Raw genomic sequence first — 21,656 nt, 5'->3', positions numbered from 1 at the left:
CTTTAAGAACCAGCTTTTGCCCACCCTTCCTCATGGCGGTCCCTTCCCTTCTCACACCCATGGCACCTGTTAGCTGAGAGAGGGATGGAAAGGGAATCCCCAGGAGAATCTGTCTGTCCTGCTATATTGCCAAAGAGCAGGTGTAGGTGGATACAGCTGACTGAATGAGTAATGCCATGCAATGCCTCCTAGCGCTGTTCTTTTATTTATTTTTATTTGCATTTATTTATTTATTCTTTTTAAGTAGGCTCCATGCCCAACACGGGGTCTGAACTCCCAACCCTGAGATCAAGAGTTGCATGCTCTACTGACTGAGCCAGCCAGGCGTCCCCCAAATCACATACAATGACTGCATTTATAGAGCACTTGCTAGGAGCCAGCCCCTAGCGGCTGCTGGCCACGCACCAGCTCTCGTTCAACTTGTAAGCACCCTAAGGGCCAGAAGATGCAGATCCTGAGCTCTCTCTTCGAGTCCAAAGTCCAGAATGTTCTGAGAAACCACAGGGCTTTCCATTCCTTATTTGGTGGCAAAATGAGGTTAAAAATATTCTAAACTCATTTAGAAGCGAAACCATTCTGACCTAGGCTGTTGGTGGTCCTTATTTTTTATTGGGTGGGGCCGTTTGTCTGTTTTCCTGCAGATACATCAATGGGTTTGACTGCAGGGACTGACCCAGGCACTGCTGGGGGGGGAGGGGAGTGGCTAATATTCAGCACCCATCATCGTGTCTTTGGACAGTATCACCATTCTGAAGGCTGGTCTCACCAGTTTCAGGTAAGGGGTCGCAGGCCTGTGTCCATTTTGGAGCAGGAGAGAGAGACGAAATTTACCCAAGCTGTTACCTGCTGCTGGGGACAACTAACGGGTTTGGGGAGGGGAACCCCAGAGGTCATGCTCCTCACCCCTGCATCACACCAGCTCCCTGCTCAAAATTCTACTCGCGCCCCGGAACTGGCCTGGCCCTCCTCCCGACCCTCCCCGCCAAGGGCCATCTATGGTCTCGTCCCCACTGAACTTGAGGAAGCGTGAGACCTGGGTCTGGGTGGTTGGGAAGGACACCCGGTGACAGGTGTCCACTCAGGAGATAGGGACGAGCAGAGGTGAGGGTTGAGCAGGGCTGGCGTCAGCCAGATGGCTGGGTGAGCACAGGGAGAAGGTGACCGGTGGTTCCAGAAGGCCAGAGAGAGGGCCATGGGGAAGCAGTCATTTCCCGGTGCCCAGCACAGAGCTGGTGCTCACAGTGGTGGTGGTGGGGGGGGTGAAGTGACAGGAGGTAGGTCGAGACGTCTTGGATGGGGCCTGGATGGGTGGGCTCACCTCCTCCTTCACCAGGGCGTAGCAGGACGGGCACTCCTGACAGTGTGTGCCACCGGCCGTGATGAAGAAGTTTTCCTGACAGTGTTCACACTTGTACCCCACGAAGCCGGGTCTGCACAAGCACGTGCCGTTCTCGTGGCATTGTGCCGAGGCGGCCCCCACCGGGGAGCACCTGCAGGCTGGGGGGACCGGGGCAGGTGGCGCTGAATGCCCTGATGCTCCCCCCGCTCACATCAGAACCCCCAGGTCCCCTGCATCCTCACAGCTGGCTACTCCAGACCCCTACCCCCCGCCAGAAGTTCAACCACATTCCTGAGTCCTTCCTGGGAGACTGAGTAAGAAGGTCGGAGGTGACAGCTGACTTATTTCAGTGTCCCTGGGTCTGAGAACCCGCCACGTTTAGGAACTGCCATGCCATCCGGCCATACGAATATGGAAACCAAGGCCCAGAGAGGTGACCCGATGGCCTCAGCACAGAGGAATTTAGCAGTGGAGCCTGGGACTTGATTTTTGGTCCCCTACACTCCCTCCCTCCATATTTCTATGGCTGCTCTTAGAAGACAGGCCTCCACCCGATCCTTTACTCTCTTGCCACGTGGCTGGCGGCCCCTCGTTGCCCAGAGACCTCAGGCCCCACCTTCTGGGTGGCCGGGAAGCACCCAGCTTCCTCACCTCGGCATCCCTTGATGGAGAAGCCGAAGAAACCCAGCTGGCATCTGTTGCAGGCCTGGCCCTCAACGCCTGGACGACAGGGGCACTGCCCGGTCTTGGGGTGACACCGGTCCTCCTGGGAGCCCAGCGGGTGACACTTGCAGCTATGACAGGGGAAGGGACCGGGTCTGAGACAAGCGGCCGGGACTGCAGATCACATCCTCTGCACACCAGGCCCCATCTCGAAGTCCGTACATGTCAAACAGCTTTCCCCAAGGTGTGCCCCCGGGGAAGCACAGGCTCACAAAATGCCACTCCCTCCCCTCCCCACAGAGGCTATGGGGACATATAAATCTTGGAGACTATACCCCTCTGTTGGGAAGTCACAATGCAACTAGCATATTAAAGGCTCTGAGGAGTCTTGCAAGGAAGAAACCTGTTTGTTTCACCGGGCATTTCCCTGGAGCCCTCCACTGTACCCCAGAGGCACGAAGGGGCTGTGTGGCCAAAAAGGTCACCAAGCAACAGCGTCACTGAGAAGGGAGACAGAGAGCAAACCGGCCCCCCTGGCCACCTGGACATCCCTTAGGGCTGTTCTTGGCCCACATCCTGGGTTGGCAGGGCCACGAGTCTGACCCCCAAGGGACCATCCCTTTGTCCCCCTTTGGTACAGGGCACGGTGTACCTGGCGGGGAGCCTGGGATGGCACATTCCAAGCCAGATCCCTCTCTGGAGGCTGCCCGGGACGCCCTCCATCCTGGCGACACACGCAGGGAGAAGGGCACCCACAGCCTCACCCCACTCACCTCCGGCAGCCCCTCCCGGGCCGGAGGTCATAGAAACCGGGGCTGCACTGGCTACAGTCCCGTCCCGTCACATGAGGCAGGCAGGTGCACTGGCCGCTCGCCGGGTCGCAGGGTCTCTGCTCACTGACTGAGCCCCCCGGGTAGCAGCTGCAGGCTGGGGGTGGAAGCAGAAAACGGTGTTGGGGAACCATGCAGATCGCCATCCAACCTTTGGGGGTCCAGGAGAAGATGGGGCGCACCCAGAGATGACTCACATTCGGCCCAGACGCCTAAGCTGTTTCTGGAAAAAGGCTCTAGGGCCGGGCTCAAATCGCAACCCATCTCCTACGTCCTTGGAGAGACAGCCTAGAACCATCATGGAGGCAGAGGGCTCTTCTGAGCCTGCCCTGAACCCCCGCTGGCTGGAGAGAAAGCCAGAGACTTGGCCAGGGAGTCGTGGGTGGACCTCTGTACCCACTGTCTCGAGTCACTTGACCCTGCCCTCCTGGGCTCCATAAAACAAGAGGCCGGCAGGGTGCCGACAGGTGGCACGTGGAGAAAGGGCTCCGGAGCAAGTAAGTGTGGGGGAAATGCTGAACTTCTCCCTGAGCATTTCTGGAAGCCCTCCACGGGCGGAGGTATGGCCCTCTGAGTGGGGACAGAGGGCTGAGGGTGAACCCAGGCGGCGGAGAGGAACACCCTGATGGGAGCCGGGGGGGGGGGGGGGGCAGCACAAATGTGCTGAGTGCCGTGGCCATGGAGGTCTGTCATGGGTGCTAACTGCGGAGCTGGAGGTAAGTGCTAAATCATCAAGGCAAAAAATAAAGAAATAAAGCACAGGCTCAGTTGATCAGATCAAGGCTGAGAGAGCCCTTGGAGGAGAGCAAACCCTTACCACACCTTTCAGACAAAGAAACAGAGCAGGTGAGTAATCTGCCTAAGGTTGCACAGCCCCGTGGAGTTGATGGCTAGAGCTGGCGGAGAGGGGTCCCACCACGCGCCCCTCACCGTGGGTCGGGAGGTGGGTACTCACGCGTGCATTTGTCTGCGGGCCGAGGGGCCAGGGCGCTCCCGTAGAAGCCTTCCTCGCAGCGCTCACAGTGGGCACCTGTCGTGTTGTGCAGGCAACGCAGGCAGCGGCCAGACTGGGGGTCACAGTTGCCCACGGCGTTGGGGTCTACGTTCCCACTGCACTGGCACCGCCGGCAGGGCTGGGGGGCCCCAGAGAGCCCCAGAGGGTCCCCAAAATAGCCGTCATCACAGATCTCACAGCGACGCCCTGGGGAAGGGAGGGGGCTGCACGTGGAGGCACAGGCCTGAGGGAGGGGGCTGCTGGGTCTCCACAGGGTGGGGGGGAGGGCAGGCGTGAACCAAAGCGAGCGGCCCTCGCGTCTGCTTGTGGATCAGAGCGAGGGCCCCAGGGCCAGGGCCCAGCTCAGCCATCAGCTGGCTGTGCGGTCTAGGGCAAGCCCCCGGGCCTCTCTGAACTCGGGCTCCTCATCTACAAGGCGGGGACAGTAATGCAGCCGCCGCGGAGGACCGGGGAGAGGGCTTGGTGAGATAATTTGTGCAAAGCTCTTAGCACAGCTCCTGGCGCGACAACAGTAGTGGCCGTCACTGCCTGCTCATTGTCATCACCCTCTTTGTCACCCCGCCAGCCATCCTCTTCGCCAGTGAGGCCCTCGGGGTGCTGGTGGGATGAGGGGGGCAGGGCTGGCGCCCACCCAGGCGACCTTCCCAGGGGTTGTTTCCTCTACACACAGCAGTGCCCTGCTCCCCCCACCCCCAAATCCCCCTCAAGCACCTCTCCGCCTGGGCCAGACTGAACTTCTCTAACTTTCCACATCCACCTCGAGTCTGCAGACCAGGGGAGCCAGAAAATGTGGGGAAGGTTATGGAACAGAGGCGCAACGTGACAGCAGGGTGGGGTGCAGGGTCCTCCCGTCTTGGGCCCCCTGCTCCCTCCCTGCTGCTGGCCCTAGGGGGAGCTGCTTTCGGAGCGGTCCCCTAGCAAAGCAGGCACGTGATAGGACCAAATGGACCTCAGAGCCACCGGACACAAAACCAGATGTCTGAGAACCTTGGAAACATTTATGTCAAGTGAAATAAGCCAGTCGCAGAAGGACAAACATTAAATGGAAGTCACTTGTACGGGGTCCCCGGAAGAGTCAGATACAGAGAGACAGGAAGTAGGACGGTGCTTATTAGAGGCTGTGGAAGGGGGGTGGGGGTTGGTTCCGATGACAAATTTTATGTTACATATTTTTTGCCATAACTTAAGAAATTAATAATGGAGTATGCCCCCCCAAAACACATGGAGTTGTAGAAGCGGGTGGTTTGTAGGGTATGCGAATCCTATCTCAAAAGAGCTGTAAAAGAACCAGATGTCGAGGGTGGCCCTGGGTCCTGGAGCGGGGGGTGGGACAGTTTCGGCCTTATACAACATCTGGCAACGTGTTTTAAAAGCTCAGAGTGTAATCAGAGACTTTCCTCCTTTACCGCGTATCAGAATTAGCCAGAGCACCTGTTATGAATACAGATTCTCAGGTTCTGTGTCAAGCTAGCAAGCCGGGCTCCACGGGGCCAGGGCCCAGATGGGGGTTTTCAAAAACTCTCCTCGGGGCGCCTGGGTAGCTCAGCTGGTTAAGTGCCCGACTTGGGCTCAGGTCATGAGCTCGCGGTTCGTGGGTTCGAGCCCCGCGTCGGGCTCTGGGCTGACAGCTTGGAGCCTGGAGCCTGCTTCGGAGTCTGTGTCCCCCTCTCTCTCTGCCCCTCCCCGGCTCGCGCTCTGTCTCTGTCTTTCTCAGAAATAAACATTAAAAAAAAATTTTTTTTTAAAAGAACTCTCCTGGAAATGCTCAATGGTTCAAGTTCTGCCAGGGACCTATGGCAGCCGGGAGCCCTGGCCATGTTCTGAGAGGTCAGGCTAAGCTGGGCCTTCCCCAATCTGTCACACTCCAAACCCAGGACCCCGCTCCTGGAGCCCAGGACAGAAGCAGAGCCCCTGAGCATGAGCCACTCACCTCTCTGGCCCGGGGGGCAGTGGGTGCACACTACCTCCCTGCTCTCTGGGATGGCTGTGCAGGCCGACTGTCCAGGGCACGGACAAGGCTGACAGTCATCGGCTCGGCCTCCGAAGGGGCTGCCATAGAAACCTGGCAAACAGCGCTCACAGGACGGGCCCTCGGTGTGGTGACCACACAGGCAGATCCCTGTGGGGCAAGAGAAGCACCTGGTTATGACTGCCCGAGCCCAGAATGCTCCAGAGACGGGGAGCATCTTGGTGGTCGGGCTCACCAGGCATATCCCCATGCAGAACTGAGGTGGAAACCTTCCAAGGTGGAGGCAGTTTGGCCTGGGGGGAAGAAAGTCCACCCTGGGTTCATGCCCACCACGTACTGACCCTGTGAAGCTGGGAAAACCATCTAACGCCCCGTGCCTCAGTGACCTCACCTACAAGATGGCCACGACAATGGCCCTGACCGCAAGGGTCTTTCTTTGTCAGGATTCAGCAGGATCATGCAGCCAGAGTACCTTGCATAGTCCCTGGCACCCAGCACGATCACTACTGTTACCATTAGCGTTTTGTTCTTTGAAACCTATAACTGAACCAACAGATGACCTATCTGTGTTCCCACTCATGGTTTTCCTGCCCCTTCCTCTGTGGCCTCTTAACCTCAGGGGCCAAAAGACACAGACCCCTGGGGACGCGTGGGTGGCTCAGTCGGTTAGGCGTCCGACTCCGGCTCGGGTCATGATCTCACGGACTGTGAGTTCGAGCCCTGCGTCGGGCTCTGTGCTGATGGCTCGGAACCTGGAGCCTGCTTCGGATTCTCCGTCTCCTCTCTCTGCCCCTCCCCCCGCTTGCACTCTGTCTCTCAAAAATAAATATTAAAAAAGAAAAAAAAAAAAAAAGAAAAGAGCCACAGAGGCCCGGGAGTCTGTTCCCAACATGATTTTGCAAAGAACAGGTTCACAGAAGCTGGCTGGTCTCATAGAACAGGCCCCGCCCTCCACTGGTTTCTCATGCTGGGGGATCTGCAAACCCCCTTCCCCGGCACCTGCACAGAGCCTGCGCCCTGGGGAAGGGAGGCGCCACTGCCAGGGCCTGAGTGAGGAGCCTGGCTGAGAAGGGCCCAGGGAAGCAAGATGCCCACCCCACCCCCCCACCTTCTGGGAGGCCCCGCAGCACTCAGCTGGGGCTGAGGTGAGCAGGGAAAAGAGGAGTCAGGGTAGACAAGTGAAACAGGGGGACCATCATGCCCGTGCTTTCTACTGGTCCCTGACTCAGCCCAGATCCACACGCTCACTCCTTCTTCTCTCTAGCATGAGCAGCAGTGGCCACTCGGCCCATTTGACAGATGAGGGCTTGCCCAAACTGAGCAGGAAGTCATGGGACGGCCGAGGGTTCTGAGGGATGACAGACTGGCCCCATGTCGGGCCTCCTTGGTTCGGGGCGACCTGGACCAGCACGTGTTAGGATTACGAGGCCTCATCTGGGCTCGATTTGTGATGCCTGCCATGGCCAAGGAGGGGAGGAAGCCCCTCATGGACCGTGTGCCTGTCCCGACTGGCCAGGCCGCCGATTCCCAGGCTGTTGTCCTTTGTCTGCTCCAGTGTGGAGCCTGAGAGATGCTGAGCTTGCATTACCCTCCTCAGGGACCCCACCTGCTCCAGGAGGGCAGCGGGGCGCTGACCCTCTCGCTTCCGGTGTGAGAGGCCCACGGTGTGGAGAGAGGCCAGGGTCCGGCCCCCGTCCAGCACCTCCCACCTAGTGACCTGGGTCGAAGGCTCTCCCTGGGTTTCGTCTGCTGCGAGTGGGGTAAACAGCTGGCTGTGACCTTGCGGCAGGAGCAGCTCTGCCACCTGCTGGCCGTGCCGGCTCCCTGCGCCTTGGGTCCCTAAACTGTAAGACGGGTAATTGCAGGAATCAATGACACGGCGTGTAGAAAGGTGCCCGGCAGGGCACGTGGGGAACTCGGGGACACCATTTTAGTAGTATCGCCCTCGGTGATCACTCACACATGCACACGGCTGACCCCGTCCGGGTCAGCACTCACCTGCCGCGCTGGGTGTATAGCCTTAGGTGGCTTTGGGGTGGGGTGCCAGGACTCACCTGTGTGGGGGTCACAGGTGCCATGCTGGTTGCAGGTGCAGGGGACACAGCTGGTATAGGGACCCCCCAGTGGTGTCTCCCTCTTGTATCCTGGAGCGCAGGATTCACAGAACTGGCCTGTGTACCCTTTGGGACATGAGCAAGTCTCTACCCAGGAGGCTGGTGGGGAGAGCCCCCGCTGGGCTGACGTGAGCCGGACCTCAGTCAGGAACACCTGGCCTGCAGATCGAGGACAGAGAGGAAGAGAGTTACAGGCACACATTTCCCCCCCAAGACCTTCCTGTCCATATATGTAACAAGCAAAGGGTTATTGGCTCACAGATAAAAGGCAGTCTATGGGTCGATTATGATTTTTAAAAAGCAGACAAAAGACAAAGGAAAAATAGGCAGTGTTTTAAATTTATTTTTATTTTTTTATTAAAAATTAAAAAAAAAAGTGTTTATTCATTTTTGGAGAGACAGAGAGACACAGAGCATGAGCAGGGGAGGGGCAGAGAGAGAGAGAGAGAGAGGGAGACACAGAATCGGAAGCAGGTTCCGGGCTCTGAGCTGTCAGCACAGAGCCCGACGCGGGGCTTGAACCCACGAACTGCGAGATCATGACCCGAGCCGAAGTCCAACGCCTAACCGACCGAGCCACCCAGGCGCCCCCAAATAGGAAGTTTTTAATTTAGTTTAGTTTGTTTGTTTGTTTTTTGAGAGAGAGTGAACAGGGGAAGGGGCGGAGAGAGAGGGAGAGAGAGAATTCCAAGCAGGTTCTGCGCTAACGGCATGGAGCCTGACGCGGGGCTTGAACCCATGAACCATGAGGTCACGACCTGAGCCGAAATCAAGTTGGACGCTTAACCAACTGAGCCACCCAGGCGTCTCTTAAAGAGGGATTTTTTGAGAACAAAAAATGGATATGGCTGGGAATTTTCTGGAAAGCCATTCATTCTCACAGCTTATCAGATAAGTACATTTAAACAACCGTACCATTCATAACCCTCCGATTGGTAAGCATTTAAAGATCACGGACAGGGAAAGACAGTGTGGGGGACCTATGCCCAGGGATATAGGACTATAAATTAGGGGGCTCTGCTTTTAGTGAAGAGCGGTAGCTCCTATCAGGCCAACCCTCACGCCAGAAAACAACTAGAAACTCAGGGCAAAATGTAACAACTATCCATTAACAACCAGAGCAGGTGGGCAGTGGAGAAGGGCGGACGCAGTGTCCTGAGAACATAGATCGGTGCAGCCAAAACCTGGCAGCATGTATCAAACGTGCACCCTTCGACCCAACACCTCACATTCCCACGTTGAGGGATCTGTGCTAAAGACAGACGCGCCCAAGGAGACAAAGACCCTTCCGTATTCCCTGTTCTCGGCAGCACCGTATGCATAGTGGAAACGTGGAAACCGTTTCAACATCTACAAACAGAGGGACGGTTGAAACTCTCGGGAGCGTCTGTATTGCGGAACGATACGTGGTGGACGGACAGCCAGCCTTTTTCTACGTGTAGGACAGGTGACAGCCCCCAGGACACACGTTAGCTGAAAAAAGCAAGCGGCACCACATCAGACTGTGTGAGGCGTTAAAAAGCACAGATGTAAACACACACATACACACGCACACACACACACACAAAACACACACACACAAGACCGTGCATGCAGAAAGATGTGGATGGATACAGCCCAGAGCGTCATCCAGCCTGCGGCTGGGCAGGCGGGGAGAGGGAGGGTCAGTACGTCCACCTGCCGCTCCAATTCACCCCAGCACCCAGTGCGGGCCTGGCCTAAGCAGGTGCTTCGTAAACATCTGTTAACGAAGGCTGAGTGACAGAAGGAAGCGGGAGAAGCTGCTGGAAAGGGTGGAAATGAAACGCCTCCGAGGAGCCTCAGCAGGGCGACCTGGGGAGCAGGGAGGCTTCGGGGAGCGTGGGCAAGGCTGATGGGGATAGAGCTCCAAAGAGAAAGAGGGGGCTGAGGCAGGAAGGGCCGGCTTATAACCCCCGAGTCTGACTTGAAGGGGCCCCGGGGAAAGCTGGCCATTTAAGCGAAGCGTTCTCTAAAGGAGCCAGTCACTTCCCCGCCCTAGAAGGAAATCTGTGGCTGTTCTGGTCATCACGATGATGGGGAGACAAGGGTCAGGGGTATTAGACATCCTGACATGAGCAGAAGCCCCCCGTGACTTTCAGAGGTCTTGCTGGATGCTGAAAAGGCAGGGAAACACCTCCGCAAACATCTGAACCCCGACTCCCACTCCATTTCACACACGAGCACAGGGCATTTTTGAATGGTGTAGGTGCATATCGGATTGTCTAGCCACGCGGGTACCCCGAACGCGGGGGGAGCCCCGGGCTTTGTCGTGCTCAGAGTTTTTCACCGCTTTGGAAAATCGTGCCCCCTAGTGGCCCCCCAGCTCTTGAAGCCTGTCGCCAGTGTGCACCCCGTCCGTGCTCTGGTCCCCCTCTGTGACTGCCCTGCTCACGGTGATCTGACAAATAGTCCCATTTAGTGATGACTTCAAAATGACACACACAAAGGGTTTTAAGGAACAAAGGTCAGTCCTATTCAGATGGATGTCTGAAACTTTAGGTTTCACAGCTTCACCCACAAATGGACGGTTACTCTGCCAACGTGTTTTTCCCGTAACGCAACAACGAAAGCGCCAAGGCTAAGTCAACCTTCTAGAAGAACCGCATCAACCAAGCCAGCACTAGTCACAATTTCCCTGCTCGCTGCCTCTGCAAATGTCTTCTGAGCTTCAGTTGCTCCGAAACCCACAGTTATTCACCACAGTGGGGGCAACTCTGACTACCTCATTATGTCCTCCAGTATGGTCACGGCTGAGCACCGACACTCTGGAATTCAATGATTGTTTTTGTACGTCGTTTACTTTCTTTTTATTTACTCTGTTACAACTAGGATACTACACTGGTTTGAAAACATTGTGTCTGTGTAAGTTATGATATCTATAAAAATTTCATCTCTAGGGGCGCCTGGGTGGCTCAGTCGGTTATGCGTCCGACTTCGGCTCGGGTCACGATCTCGAGGTCTGTGAGTTCAAGCCCCGCGTCGGGCTCTGGGCTGATGGCTCAGAGCCTGGAGCCCGCTTCCGATTCTGTGTCTCCCTCTCTCTCTGCCCCTCCCCCATTCATGCTCTGTCTCTCTCTGTCCCAAAAATAAATAAATGTTAAAAAAAAAATTTAAATTTCATCTCTAAATGGTAAAGGGGTGTTGTATGTGAAGCACCTGTTTTGATTTTCTTTTTAAAGTTTATTTATTTATTTTGAGAGAGAGAGAGTGAGAGAGTGAGCAGGGTAGGGGCAGAGAGAGAGGGAGAATCCCAAGCAGGCTCCACACTGTCAGCATGTAGCCCAACACAGGGCTTGAACCCATGAGCCTTGAGATCACGACCTGAACCGAAATAAAGAGTTGGACGCTCGGGCCGCCTGGGAGGCTCAGTCGGTTAAGCGTCCGACTTTGGCTCAGGTCATGATCTCACGGTTCGTGGGTTCAAGCCCCGCGTCGGGCTCTGTGCTGACAGCTCGAAGCCTGGAGCCTGTTTCGGATTCTGTCTCCCTCTCTCTCTGCTCCTCCCCTGCTCGTGCTCTGTCTCTCAAAAATAAATAAATGTTAAAAAAAAAATTGGACACTTAACCTACTGAGCCACCAAGGCACCCCTGAAATACCTGTTCTAAAAAGGGGCACAGAGGATGCCTGGTCTAGGCATATACAGGTATGGGGGGGGGGGGGTAGAGAGGAGAAAGTACATTAAGGAGCGCCTGGGTGGCTCAGTCGGTAAAGCATCAGACTTCAGCTCAGGTCATGGTCTCACAGTTCATGAGTTCGAGCCCCATGTCGGGCTCTGTGCTGACAGCTCAGAGCCTGGAGCCTGCTTCGGATTCCATCGCTCTCTCTCTCTCTCTCTGCCCCTCCCCTGCTCACGCTCTCTCTCTCAAAAAATGAATAAACTTAAAAACAAATTAAAAGAAAGTACCTTAAGAAGAGTGGGGGGAACCAGGAACAGTTCGCAAGGATGATCACCATGTGGCCAGGGTGAGAGGTGGTGAGAAATCTCTCTGGAAGCAGCGTCCTGACCCAGCTCCCCCGAGAAGGTTTAGAAACCAGATCTGCTCTCAGGGTGACTTAGGTGCGATACCACCAACGACCAGCAGGAGGAGCCAACTCTGTGATCCACGCCTGTGCCTGAGACCAGCGCCCACAGAGGACCCTCAAAGGTCCCTCCTCCTGGCAATAATGGCAGACTCTGCCCTGGAGTGACTACGCCCCACAGCTCTTGGCTGCTTCGTGGCCACACACCTGTCTCTTAGAACTGGTCATCCTCAGCCCACCCCCCCCCCCGCCACTCGTTCAGCCCCCGCCTCTGTCCTCAGCACCCACCCTCCCAGTCCTTACCAGTTCCACGACCTTCAGCCAGTGTCCTACTTCTCTGACCTTCAGACGTCTCTGTGGCAAAACGGGGATGCTAAGTGTCTGCTAGGCATGAGGGTGCCCCAGGGCCTGGCGGGTGAGGAGGGCCGTCCCCATCATTACTGACCGGAAGGGCTTGCGCTCTGGCCGCCGGCCCGGATGCGCAGAGCCGTCAGATTGGCGAGCAGCTGCTGGAAGTGGAAGGGGGGCAGCGGAGGGGCCGCGTCCTCAGAGGTCTCCTGCAACCTGGCAGGGGTGGGGGACAAACGGGAACCTGAGGCCGGGGGCAGGTGGTACCAAGGAGCCCCCAGCTTGGGGTGGAGAGTGGGGAAGGCCCCGGACCACAGGAGGATCCGAGTGTGCCCAGACCTCAGGGGCCACCCTGAATGCCCGACCCCACCTCCCAGGACTCCGCAAGGCACTTACTGGAACGTGAGCTGGGCCTCCCCCGGCTGCCCAGCATCCTGGGGGCCCGACAGGCTGGAGGGTCGTAGAGTCAGGGCCAGGCCCGCCCCTTCCAGCCTCAGCCGCACGGGGAGTGGGGAGCCCCCGCGGGGGACCCAGAAGGTCAGTGTGATGGGCTGTCCGTAGCTGAACCGCTGGTCTCCCAGGAATTTCTCTGACGACAAGAGAAGAAGGCTTTGACGTCTGTACTTAATTACCTTGGTTTCAAATGTCTACGGTATATTGACTTTATTGACAATTAAACATTCAAACAAGATAAAAACGACAGAAGGAGAAAATCGAAGGCCTCCCGGCATATCGGATGCCGAGGGTGGCCTCCCACACCTTCCCTGCAGGCCGGCTTCACGCGCCTGTGACCTTGCAGTAACACAGGGCCCCACGGCCGGCATAGTGCTCTGCCGTCATTGCCTTGAGCTCTGGCTTTATAAGTAAAGTCCGAGGGGACGGTGGAGTTGATCTGGGAGCAGGGCGGATACCGAACACACACACACACACACACACACACACACACACACACACACGACACGCACAGTGGGGGACACCCGGCCGCCCGTTGACAAGCCATGCTCGCGACGACACCCCACGAGCAGACTCTGGCGGCCCTGCGCCCGTGGGAGCTGAACGTGAGGCTCAGAGCAAGTTACAAGGCCAGCATGCTGCACGTGGCCCCGAGGCCACACTTTCCACCAGAGCCACAACATGCTCGGAGCAGAAAGAAGGCGGCGGCAGTCTAAGAGGTAACGGAGGGCCCAGATTTCAAACTTGTGCCGTTTTTCTGGGTCCTCTGACTGCTTAGGCTGGGAAACGGCCACGCGGCAGGAGAGGGCACATCGGGACGTGCCCGGCTCTGTCTCCCTTCGGTCCTTCTGCACTTGGGAGTCAGCCGGAGGTACAGCATGTTGGTAGACCGTGTGCGTATCAAGAAGTGAAATAAAAATGGTTGACTCCGTCCACCTGCACTGTGCCCGGCACTCGGCACAGAACCCAGCAAGTGCTTCCTGAGTGAATAACTTTTTCTTCAATGTGTCAACAAAGCAGCCAAGGAATAGCGGGCGTTTTGTGTTCTTGGGGCTCTGAGCTTGGGGCACCTGCCCCAGGACGGGGCCTCAGGCCCCCTGTGACTTCTGCTTCCTGGCTGGGCACCGTGTCCACAGAGCGGCTCAGACATCTGGGCACCATCTCTCCGGCCCTTCTTGGAGAGGGAGGTCAAGGGCACGACTGGGTTGGGGGAGCCAGCGGACCCGGAATCTGGCCACAAGACAACTAAGAATGGACACCCGGATCCCGGTTCTAGGTCTGGTACAGTTTCCAGGAAACCAAAATTGCCCTATTTGGTGAGGGGAGGTTCAGAATAATCGAGAATGATTCTGCAGGAATAATTACATTCTGCAGGAATCCTGTGACCTCGGGAAGAGCGTTCAGTGGCCTGGCAGGGTGAGAGACGGATGGGGAGTGTACAGGTATTTCTGGGAAGGAGCCTGGTGGCAAGGCCTTGATCAGAAAGCCGGGGGGGTGGGGGATGCTCCGGCAGACCCCGCAGGGCACGTGGTTGGCGCAAAATGGCCCCCGAAGGTACTCACGCCCCGAGCCAAGAAATCTGTGAATATGTCACATGTCATGGCACTTAAGGGGCAATGAAGACCGCAGATGGAATTAAGGCTGTTGATCAGCCGGCCTTCGAGGGGAGAGATTATCTTGGATCAGGCGCCCGAGCCCGGTGTAATCCCCAAGTCCCTAACACATGGAAGAGGGGGGCAGAAAAGCTGCAACAGGGAGACCAGATGCTTCTGGAGATGGAGGGTGGGGGGGCCACAAGCCAAAGGATGTGAGCGGCCTCCAGAAGCTGCAGAAAGCAAGGGACCAGACTCTCCCCTGGGGTCCCGGGAGCGCAGCCCCGTGGATGCCGGGATTTTAGCTCCCTGAGACCCATGTCAGACTTCTGACCCCCAGAACACTGGAGAATAAGTTTGCGCTGTTTTTAGCCACCGGGCCGGTGGTGATTTGTCACAGTAGGAAATGAACACGGGGCAGCCGTGCCCCTGCCTGTGGCTGGCAGGTACCTGGTAGTGTGAGCTCCTCCTCGCCTTCTGGATTCAGGAGCAGCCCCCTTGGGCTCCACTGCGCGGGATGCTCTGGGCCCCCCACACTTCCGGCCCGCCAGCCCTCGGCTCCTGGGTAGCAAACACACGCGCCCGCGTGAGGCTCTGGAGGGGGGCCTCCACACTTTCCCACCTCACACCTTTCCGGGGTCCCACGGGTGGCCCCTAGAGGCCTGAGCACAGCCTGAGTCAACTGGCCCGGGGGGATGAGAGACTGTTGTAGAGACAGGCCGGCAGGGGGTGGGGGGTGGCGAGAGCCAGCTGCTGCTGGCAAATGCTGCCCACAGCCGGCCGCTCAGGCCCCCATCCCAGAGTCCGGATGGGGGTCTCAGGGTGGGAGGTAGCCCCAGGAGAAGGGAGAAAGCTCAGGGTGCCGAGCCTGTTTAGGGCAAAGTCAGACCTCCGGGCCTGCCTTGCCCCTTCAGTGGGTTCTGAACACAGCATGAAGACGGTCCGGAGACCCCAGCACGGGGCACTGGGACACTGGAGCCATCTCTAACGGTACTGAACTTGACCTCAACTTCAGGTCTTCGGAGAACTCCCTCACCCACGACCTCACCGCCCTTGTCCTTTGAGGTGCGTGTGTCATCAGCCCCACTGCACCAAGGGGTGCCACCTGGTCAGGAAGTGGTCGAGCCAGGATGAGAGCCCAGACCTTCCGGTCCTCAGTCCCGTCCACCCTCCCTCTGGTGGCGGCAGTACACCAAGCCTAGTGTGGCACGTAGCAAATGACCTCAAGGGGGCAGCTGGGGAATGGGGTGGAGGCCCAACCCCTGGGGCACTGAAGGGGTGAGGAGGGAGGGATGAAGAGAAAGAGGTCAGAAAGAGGAGGTCCGGGGCTCCTCGGTGCTAGGCTAGGTTCACCGGCTGTGTGACCCTGGGCAAGTTACTTAACCACTCTGAAGTTGGTTCCTCCTCTGCAAAATGAGGGCGATGAAGTATTTGTGGCCCAGCAACAATTCTCGAAGTTGGTCTGAACACCCCGGGAGACCCGGAGACTCTTTCAGGGGGCCCATGAGGTCGAACTATCTTCTTAGGAACACTAAGATGCTATTTGCATCTTTCATGTCTTAGCAGCAAATGGAGGAATTTTCCAGAAACTGCAAGTCATGTGGTGTCACAACAGACCTCTATTAATGCAGCCATAAAGAGATGTGCAGAACCATATGGCAAATATACTCCCCTCTTTTTGTTTTTTTAAAAAAGAGTTATTTTTCACAGGTTGATATTACTTTATGTTATACGTTTACTCTGCTCAGTTTCTAAATTTTTTTTATATAATTTATTGTCAAGTTAGCTAACATACTTAAAAATTTCTTTTAATTAAAAAAAATTTTTAATATTTATTTTTGAGAGAGAGAGAGAGAGAGCAAGTAAAGGAAGGGCAGAGAGAGAGGGAGACGCAGAATCCAAAGCAGGCTCCAGGCTCTGAGCTGTCAGCACAGAGCCCGACCTGGGGCTTGAACCCATGAACCTTGAGATCATGAGCTGAGCCGAAGTCTGATGCTCACCCGACTGAGCCACCCAGGTGCCCCTACCGTGGTCATTTCTAAGTGAATTAATATATAATTATTTAAAAATCGCTGTCTCCGTTTCTAAGACAGAAGTTAGCCATATAAATGGCCCACGTAGAGAAAAGCACTTTGAAGGCCTCAGTCGTCTTCCAGAGCCTGAAGGGATCCAGAGACCAAAAAAGCCTGAGAACTGCTGGCCTGAGGGTCATGTGAGGGCTCCGAGACACCTGTGCGGAGCCCAGGGCCTGGCTCAAGGTGAGGACACAAAATGGTGGTGTTCGTAGGATCTGTAGACTGAGTCCCGCCTGACGCTAACCTCAAGGCCAGCCCCACGCGGAGCCCGGCTCCGTCCTGCTTTCTGCGCGAGCCTCCAGCAGAGGGCGCACTGCCCCCGCGTCTGGGGCGCCCCAGAGCCAGCGCTTGAGGTTCTAGCCCAGCTGGGGGAGCTGCAGGGGTTGGGGGGTGGAGGGCTCTGTGGGGTGCAGCAAGGGTCCCCGTAGGCCGTGATTGAATGCCGAGCCCCACTGCTCTCCTGCCCCAAAGACGCTCACGCACCACCTGGAGTTGGGGACCCAGGGCACCACGGCACCTCTGGACTCTGCACCCGGACAGAAGGCCTGCCCCAAACTCAGGAGCTGACAAACCCGGGTGCTCACAATTAAATTCTGTGACATACCTTTTCCGGGCCTCGGCTGCCCCATCTGTAAAATGGGAATGAAAGTACCGACCTACCTTCCAGGGAATCCATAGGTTCCATGCACGCGAAGAGCTCAGCACAGTGCCTGGCATGCGCCAAGCGCTCATAAATAGAGTCCAGGGGACCGAGTGTGAATCCCCAGCGGACTGATTGGAAATCCCCGCCCGGGATCTAAAGGCTGCCACCTACCCAGCTCCCAGCCCTGCTCGAGGCTGGGTAAAAGGCAGGGGCGAGGGAGGGAGCCAAGGGGTACGGGAGGTACTGGGGAGCGCTGAGGGGCACAGAGGGGCCTCGGGGAGGCCGCCCCCTCCTTCCCATGCACCACAGCAGGATCTCCCCAGAGCAGGACAGCCTGCCCCCCCGCCCTTGGTGCAGAGCCGACCTCTTGGAGGTTGCTGTGGACCATGGGGAGCACTTCTTACCCTGGTGGAGGTCGGAGAGGATGTGGTGCTCCCGAAACTGGGCAGCGGCCGAGCACACCTTGGAGTGGCCAAAGCAGAAACAGCTGCTGCAGCCGGCTGGGTTATGGGGCTGCAGGTTGAACGTCCCTGGACGGCATCTGGAAGGAGGCAGGACGTGCCGGGGGGGGGGGGGGGGGGGGGGAGGGGAGCAAATGAGTCAGAGAGGTCCGGGGGATCCCAGCTAGACTGACCTGAGTCGGAGTCACTGGGGAAACTTAAAAAACACATTTTTTTTTTTCAGATTTCCAAGAGTTGCAAAGATCACGCAGAGAGCGTTCCTGTGGCTTTGTCACCGGCTTTCCCCAATGTCAACCTCTGACATGGCCGATGTACATGTGACCAGGCCACGAAATTCACACGAGTGAATGCTGTTTACTGAACTCCAGGCTTTATTAGGATTTCTGCCCCCTTTTCCACTCCTGTCGGTTTTCTGCCCCGGACCCGATCCAGGACATGGCGTCTCCTCTGGTCTATGCCAGCTTCTCGGGATTTCTCGTCTTTTAGCACCTTGCCACTTTTGAAGAGCAGTGGACAGATGCTTCGTAGAATGCCCCTCAGTTCGGGTTTCTCTGATAGAAACCCGACTAGACTGGGGGCCATGGGTTTGGGGAAGAAACAGAGAGGAAGTGTCCTTCCCATCACATCACGCTGCGGTAAGTGATGCCCACGTGACATCACCGGTAACGTTACCCTTCACCACCCGGTCAAGGTGCTGCCTGCCCCGCTCCCGCGCCCAAAACTGCCACACGCTCGCCGTTAGAAGGAAGCCACTAAATCCAGCCCGCGGTGCAGAGCAGAGGAATTAAGCTCCGTCCCCTGGAGGGCGGCGTATTAAAGAATTGTGCACACAGACTGAAACCACCGCAGTAATTCACAAATATTTTGAGAGGGAGGTATTTGGGGTTAAGCAAACGTCCCGTTTCTCCTTAAAATCCTGCCCACTGAATTAGGTGGCTCTCGTCTACAGCGACCGTTACTGTGAAATCTGAACTGATTTTGTATTTCCGTCCTTCTTTCCACATCTATTATTTGGAATTCTTTTGCAAGGAAGGTTTGTCCCTTCGTCCCGGTGTGTTTATTTTTTCCCTCATCTGTGGGTATATCGGTGTGGATTCGTGGATATTTATTTTATTCTCGGGGTCGTTATTTATTTAGTTCAAATCTTTCCAGCTTTGGCATGGATCTTTCAGGTTGGTACTCGTGATCTTTTTTTTTTTAACGTTTTTACTTCTTTTTGAGAGAGAGACAGAGCATGGGGCGGGGGGTGCAGAGAGAGAAGGAGACACAGAATCGAAAGCAGGCTCCAGGCTCTGAGCTGTCAGCACAGAGCCCGACTCGGGGCTCGAACTCAAGAACCACAAGATCACGAGCTGAGCCAAAGTCGGACGACGCTCAACCGACTGAGCCACGCAGGTGCCCCAGTGCTCGTGTCCTTTTGACACAGGCTCCCATCCTGGTTTAGAGTTGTTGTTGTTGTTGTTGTTGTTGTTGTTGTTGTTTTAGAGAGACCGAAGATGAGAGCAGGGGAAGGGCAGAGAGAGAGGGGGGTGGGGTGGGGAGAGAGAATCCCAAGCAGGCTCTGTGCTCTCAGGGCAGAGTCTGGCACAGGGCTTGATCCCATGAACCATCAGACCATGTCCTGAGCTGCAATCAAGAATTGGATGCTTAACCCACTGAGCTACCCAGGCGTCCCCTGGTTTAGTTTTGTTTGTTTTCATTTTTTTTTCTTAATTAAGCACTTTCGTGCTTTCTGTTACAAGACACAAGCTTTCTGGGCTCATCTTGCATTTTCCCTACCCCAGCTCTAGATCAGCCGCTTCTCCAAGGAGCCCTGGAGGAATATTTCAGATTCCCAGTTGGCACCCTGGGGGCTCTGTTTGAGCTCGCCAGGGCAGAGGTATCAGATTCATGAGAAGCTGCCGATGGCCCCGGATGTCTAGCCAGCTCTGAGGAACACATCTCATCAAGCTGCCCCATTGGACAAACAGGCGAAGTGAGGCTCAGAGGCACCTCATCCGCAAGGTGCAAGGCAGTGGGGCAGAGAACCCCGGTGGGGTCTGGTTCCCCGACTCCCCTCTGCCTCCCTGCGTGAGGGATCTCAGAGAAGGAAGTCCCAGCAGATAGCCCAGCTTCCACCCCAGGGCCCGCAGGCCACGTGTGGGCAAGGTGAGGGGGGCGGCCTGGGGCTGACCAAGGCAAGTCAGGGCCAGGCCCAGCCACAGCGTTGGCACCAGCTTCTTCCTGAACCAGCAGGGGCCCAGCACAGACTAGCAGGACTCGAATCCACAATATAATGCCGGCAGGTGCTTTACACACAGGGCCCGCGGCCAGAGAATCAGACAGACAGACAGACAGACAGACAGACCCTGCGCTGGCTGCGGAGGGCTTCAGAGGTCAGGGCCGAAGCCAGGAAGGGGACATTCATCTGCCATTGCTCAGGGCTCGGAGACCCCCAGGACGCACTAGAGAGGAAGTGCAAGAACTGTGTGGCTCTGAAAAACCAATTTCGGCTCACTGAGCTTTAGACACTCCATTTGTACCATGACGGGATGATGAAAATGGCAACCAAGCTTGAATCTCAGCTCAATTGGTAGGAGCCTCTTGGAGCAGGACGGAGAGGATTCTGAGGTTACGGTAGGGCTCACGGTAAAGAGTGCTGTGCCCCACTCGTGATGCCTGCCCTGGGGGTGAGACAGGAAGGCTATGGTACGAGTCCAAGGTATTTGCTATCCTCGGATTAGTTCATCTCTCCTGTGCTTTCCAGTTCTTTCGTTTGAAGATGTAAAAATAAATAAATAAATAAATGGCTATCACAGCCTTTAGTCATCAGCGGTAGCGGGTCAAAGTATAAACAGCGTCAGAAGCTTTAGAGAACTTCCAGGGTGGCAGACCCGTGGCGCCCCAGGAAGGCTGCTGGGCGATGAGGATGCCCGGGTCCGTGTGGACCACGCCCCCTGCTCCTCCACCACGAGCCCAGCAGGCTTACGACCGAATCGGCTCGCCCACCTGTCACACTGCTTGCCTTCCACGTTCTCCTTGCAGGGGCAGCGTCCACTGTGCGGGTCACAGGTGCCCAGGCTGCCAGCAGGATTGCAGGTGCAGGGTCTGCCAAAGAGACAGGACGGTGGGAGCGAGTCCGGAGTGAGAGTAGCCCATCCTCCTTGGAATTTCCCCATCCCTCTCCATCCCCTAGAGGACCAGGAGGCAGGCTCGCCCAAGAGCCTGCGCCTGGCTATACTGTTCCCACCTTGCTGAAGAAGTGACCCGTCCCCTCACCTGGAGAGTGGTCCATCTGCCTACCCGTCCTCTCATCCATCCGTGCATTCTTCCAACCACCTAGCTGTTTATTCATCTTTCCAGCCTTCTATCTGTTGGCCTAGCCCCCTACTCATGCAACCTTCCTTCTTCCCTCCCTTCCATCCTTTAATCTATCCTTCTATCCATCCTTCCTTCCTTCCTTCCCTCCATCCACTATCTGACAAGACATGGCTCCTGCGCTCATAGAGCCTACAGCCCAGTGAGGATGAACAAGCCAACAGATAGGTGCTGTGCTCTGACACATTCTATGGAGAAGATGTACAAGAGGCTGCAGGTGCACCAAGGAGGTGCTTGGGGTGGGGACAGGAGGACAGGTAGAGGAAAGCCTTCCGGGGGGGGGGGCACCTCAGCTGGGGACTGAAGAAAGTGTAGGGGTCTGCTAGACACAGGCCAGTGAGAGGCAGGGGTTGTGGAGAGAAGAATGCTCTGGGCTAGGAGCATGTGCATAGGTCCAGAGGCCAGAGAAACACGGGGGAAGCATGCAACTCCCACCTAAGGGCCAGATTTGTGCCTAGAACAGCTGAGTATTTTGTGAGGCATCCGAGACTCCCCATATGACTCCCAATGTATTTCTACCGCCTTTCAAATATATAAGGAGACTGTTTCAACCAAAGCCAAGTTCATTTCGAAGTGCTTCTGAATTTGTAAGAGCTTTATTTTTCCGGTCGTGGGTGCTTCTCAGTCAAGTGGTGGTCAGTGTGTTAGACCCCTCTTCCAAGGTCCAGACCCCAGTGGCCCCCTGCCTGTCTCTCTCTTGGATACCCCACCAGCAGTGCGGACTCAGCCTCTTCCCACCGCGTTGTACTCCCCGTG

The 21,656-nt window shown here is 56.4% G+C and overlaps 1 protein-coding gene across 1 annotated transcript in view; it reads right to left on the bottom strand.

Moving 5' to 3' along the window:
• Positions 1-21,656, bottom strand: part of LAMC3 (laminin subunit gamma 3) — a 57,088-nt gene that overhangs the window by 12,808 nt on the left and 22,624 nt on the right. The window contains exons 7-18 of the mRNA XM_023242860.2: positions 20,532-20,630; positions 17,487-17,623; positions 14,815-14,925; positions 12,716-12,908; positions 12,417-12,535; positions 12,275-12,325; positions 7,871-8,089; positions 5,778-5,966; positions 3,788-4,033; positions 2,776-2,929; positions 1,991-2,133; positions 1,319-1,497 (exon numbers count right to left, since the gene is read on the bottom strand). Of these exons, the coding sequence (XP_023098628.2) occupies positions 1,319-1,497; positions 1,991-2,133; positions 2,776-2,929; positions 3,788-4,033; positions 5,778-5,966; positions 7,871-8,089; positions 12,275-12,325; positions 12,417-12,535; positions 12,716-12,908; positions 14,815-14,925; positions 17,487-17,623; positions 20,532-20,630 (1,840 nt within the window). The remainder of the gene's footprint in view (positions 1-1,318; positions 1,498-1,990; positions 2,134-2,775; positions 2,930-3,787; positions 4,034-5,777; positions 5,967-7,870; positions 8,090-12,274; positions 12,326-12,416; positions 12,536-12,715; positions 12,909-14,814; positions 14,926-17,486; positions 17,624-20,531; positions 20,631-21,656) is intronic.

This window comes from Felis catus, chromosome D4 (genome assembly GCF_018350175.1).
Source record: "Felis catus isolate Fca126 chromosome D4, F.catus_Fca126_mat1.0, whole genome shotgun sequence".
NCBI classification, from domain to species: Eukaryota; Metazoa; Chordata; class Mammalia; order Carnivora; family Felidae; genus Felis; species Felis catus.
The sequence above is the reverse complement of the archived record's forward strand: the minus strand, read 5'-3'. Positions and strand labels throughout refer to the sequence as shown.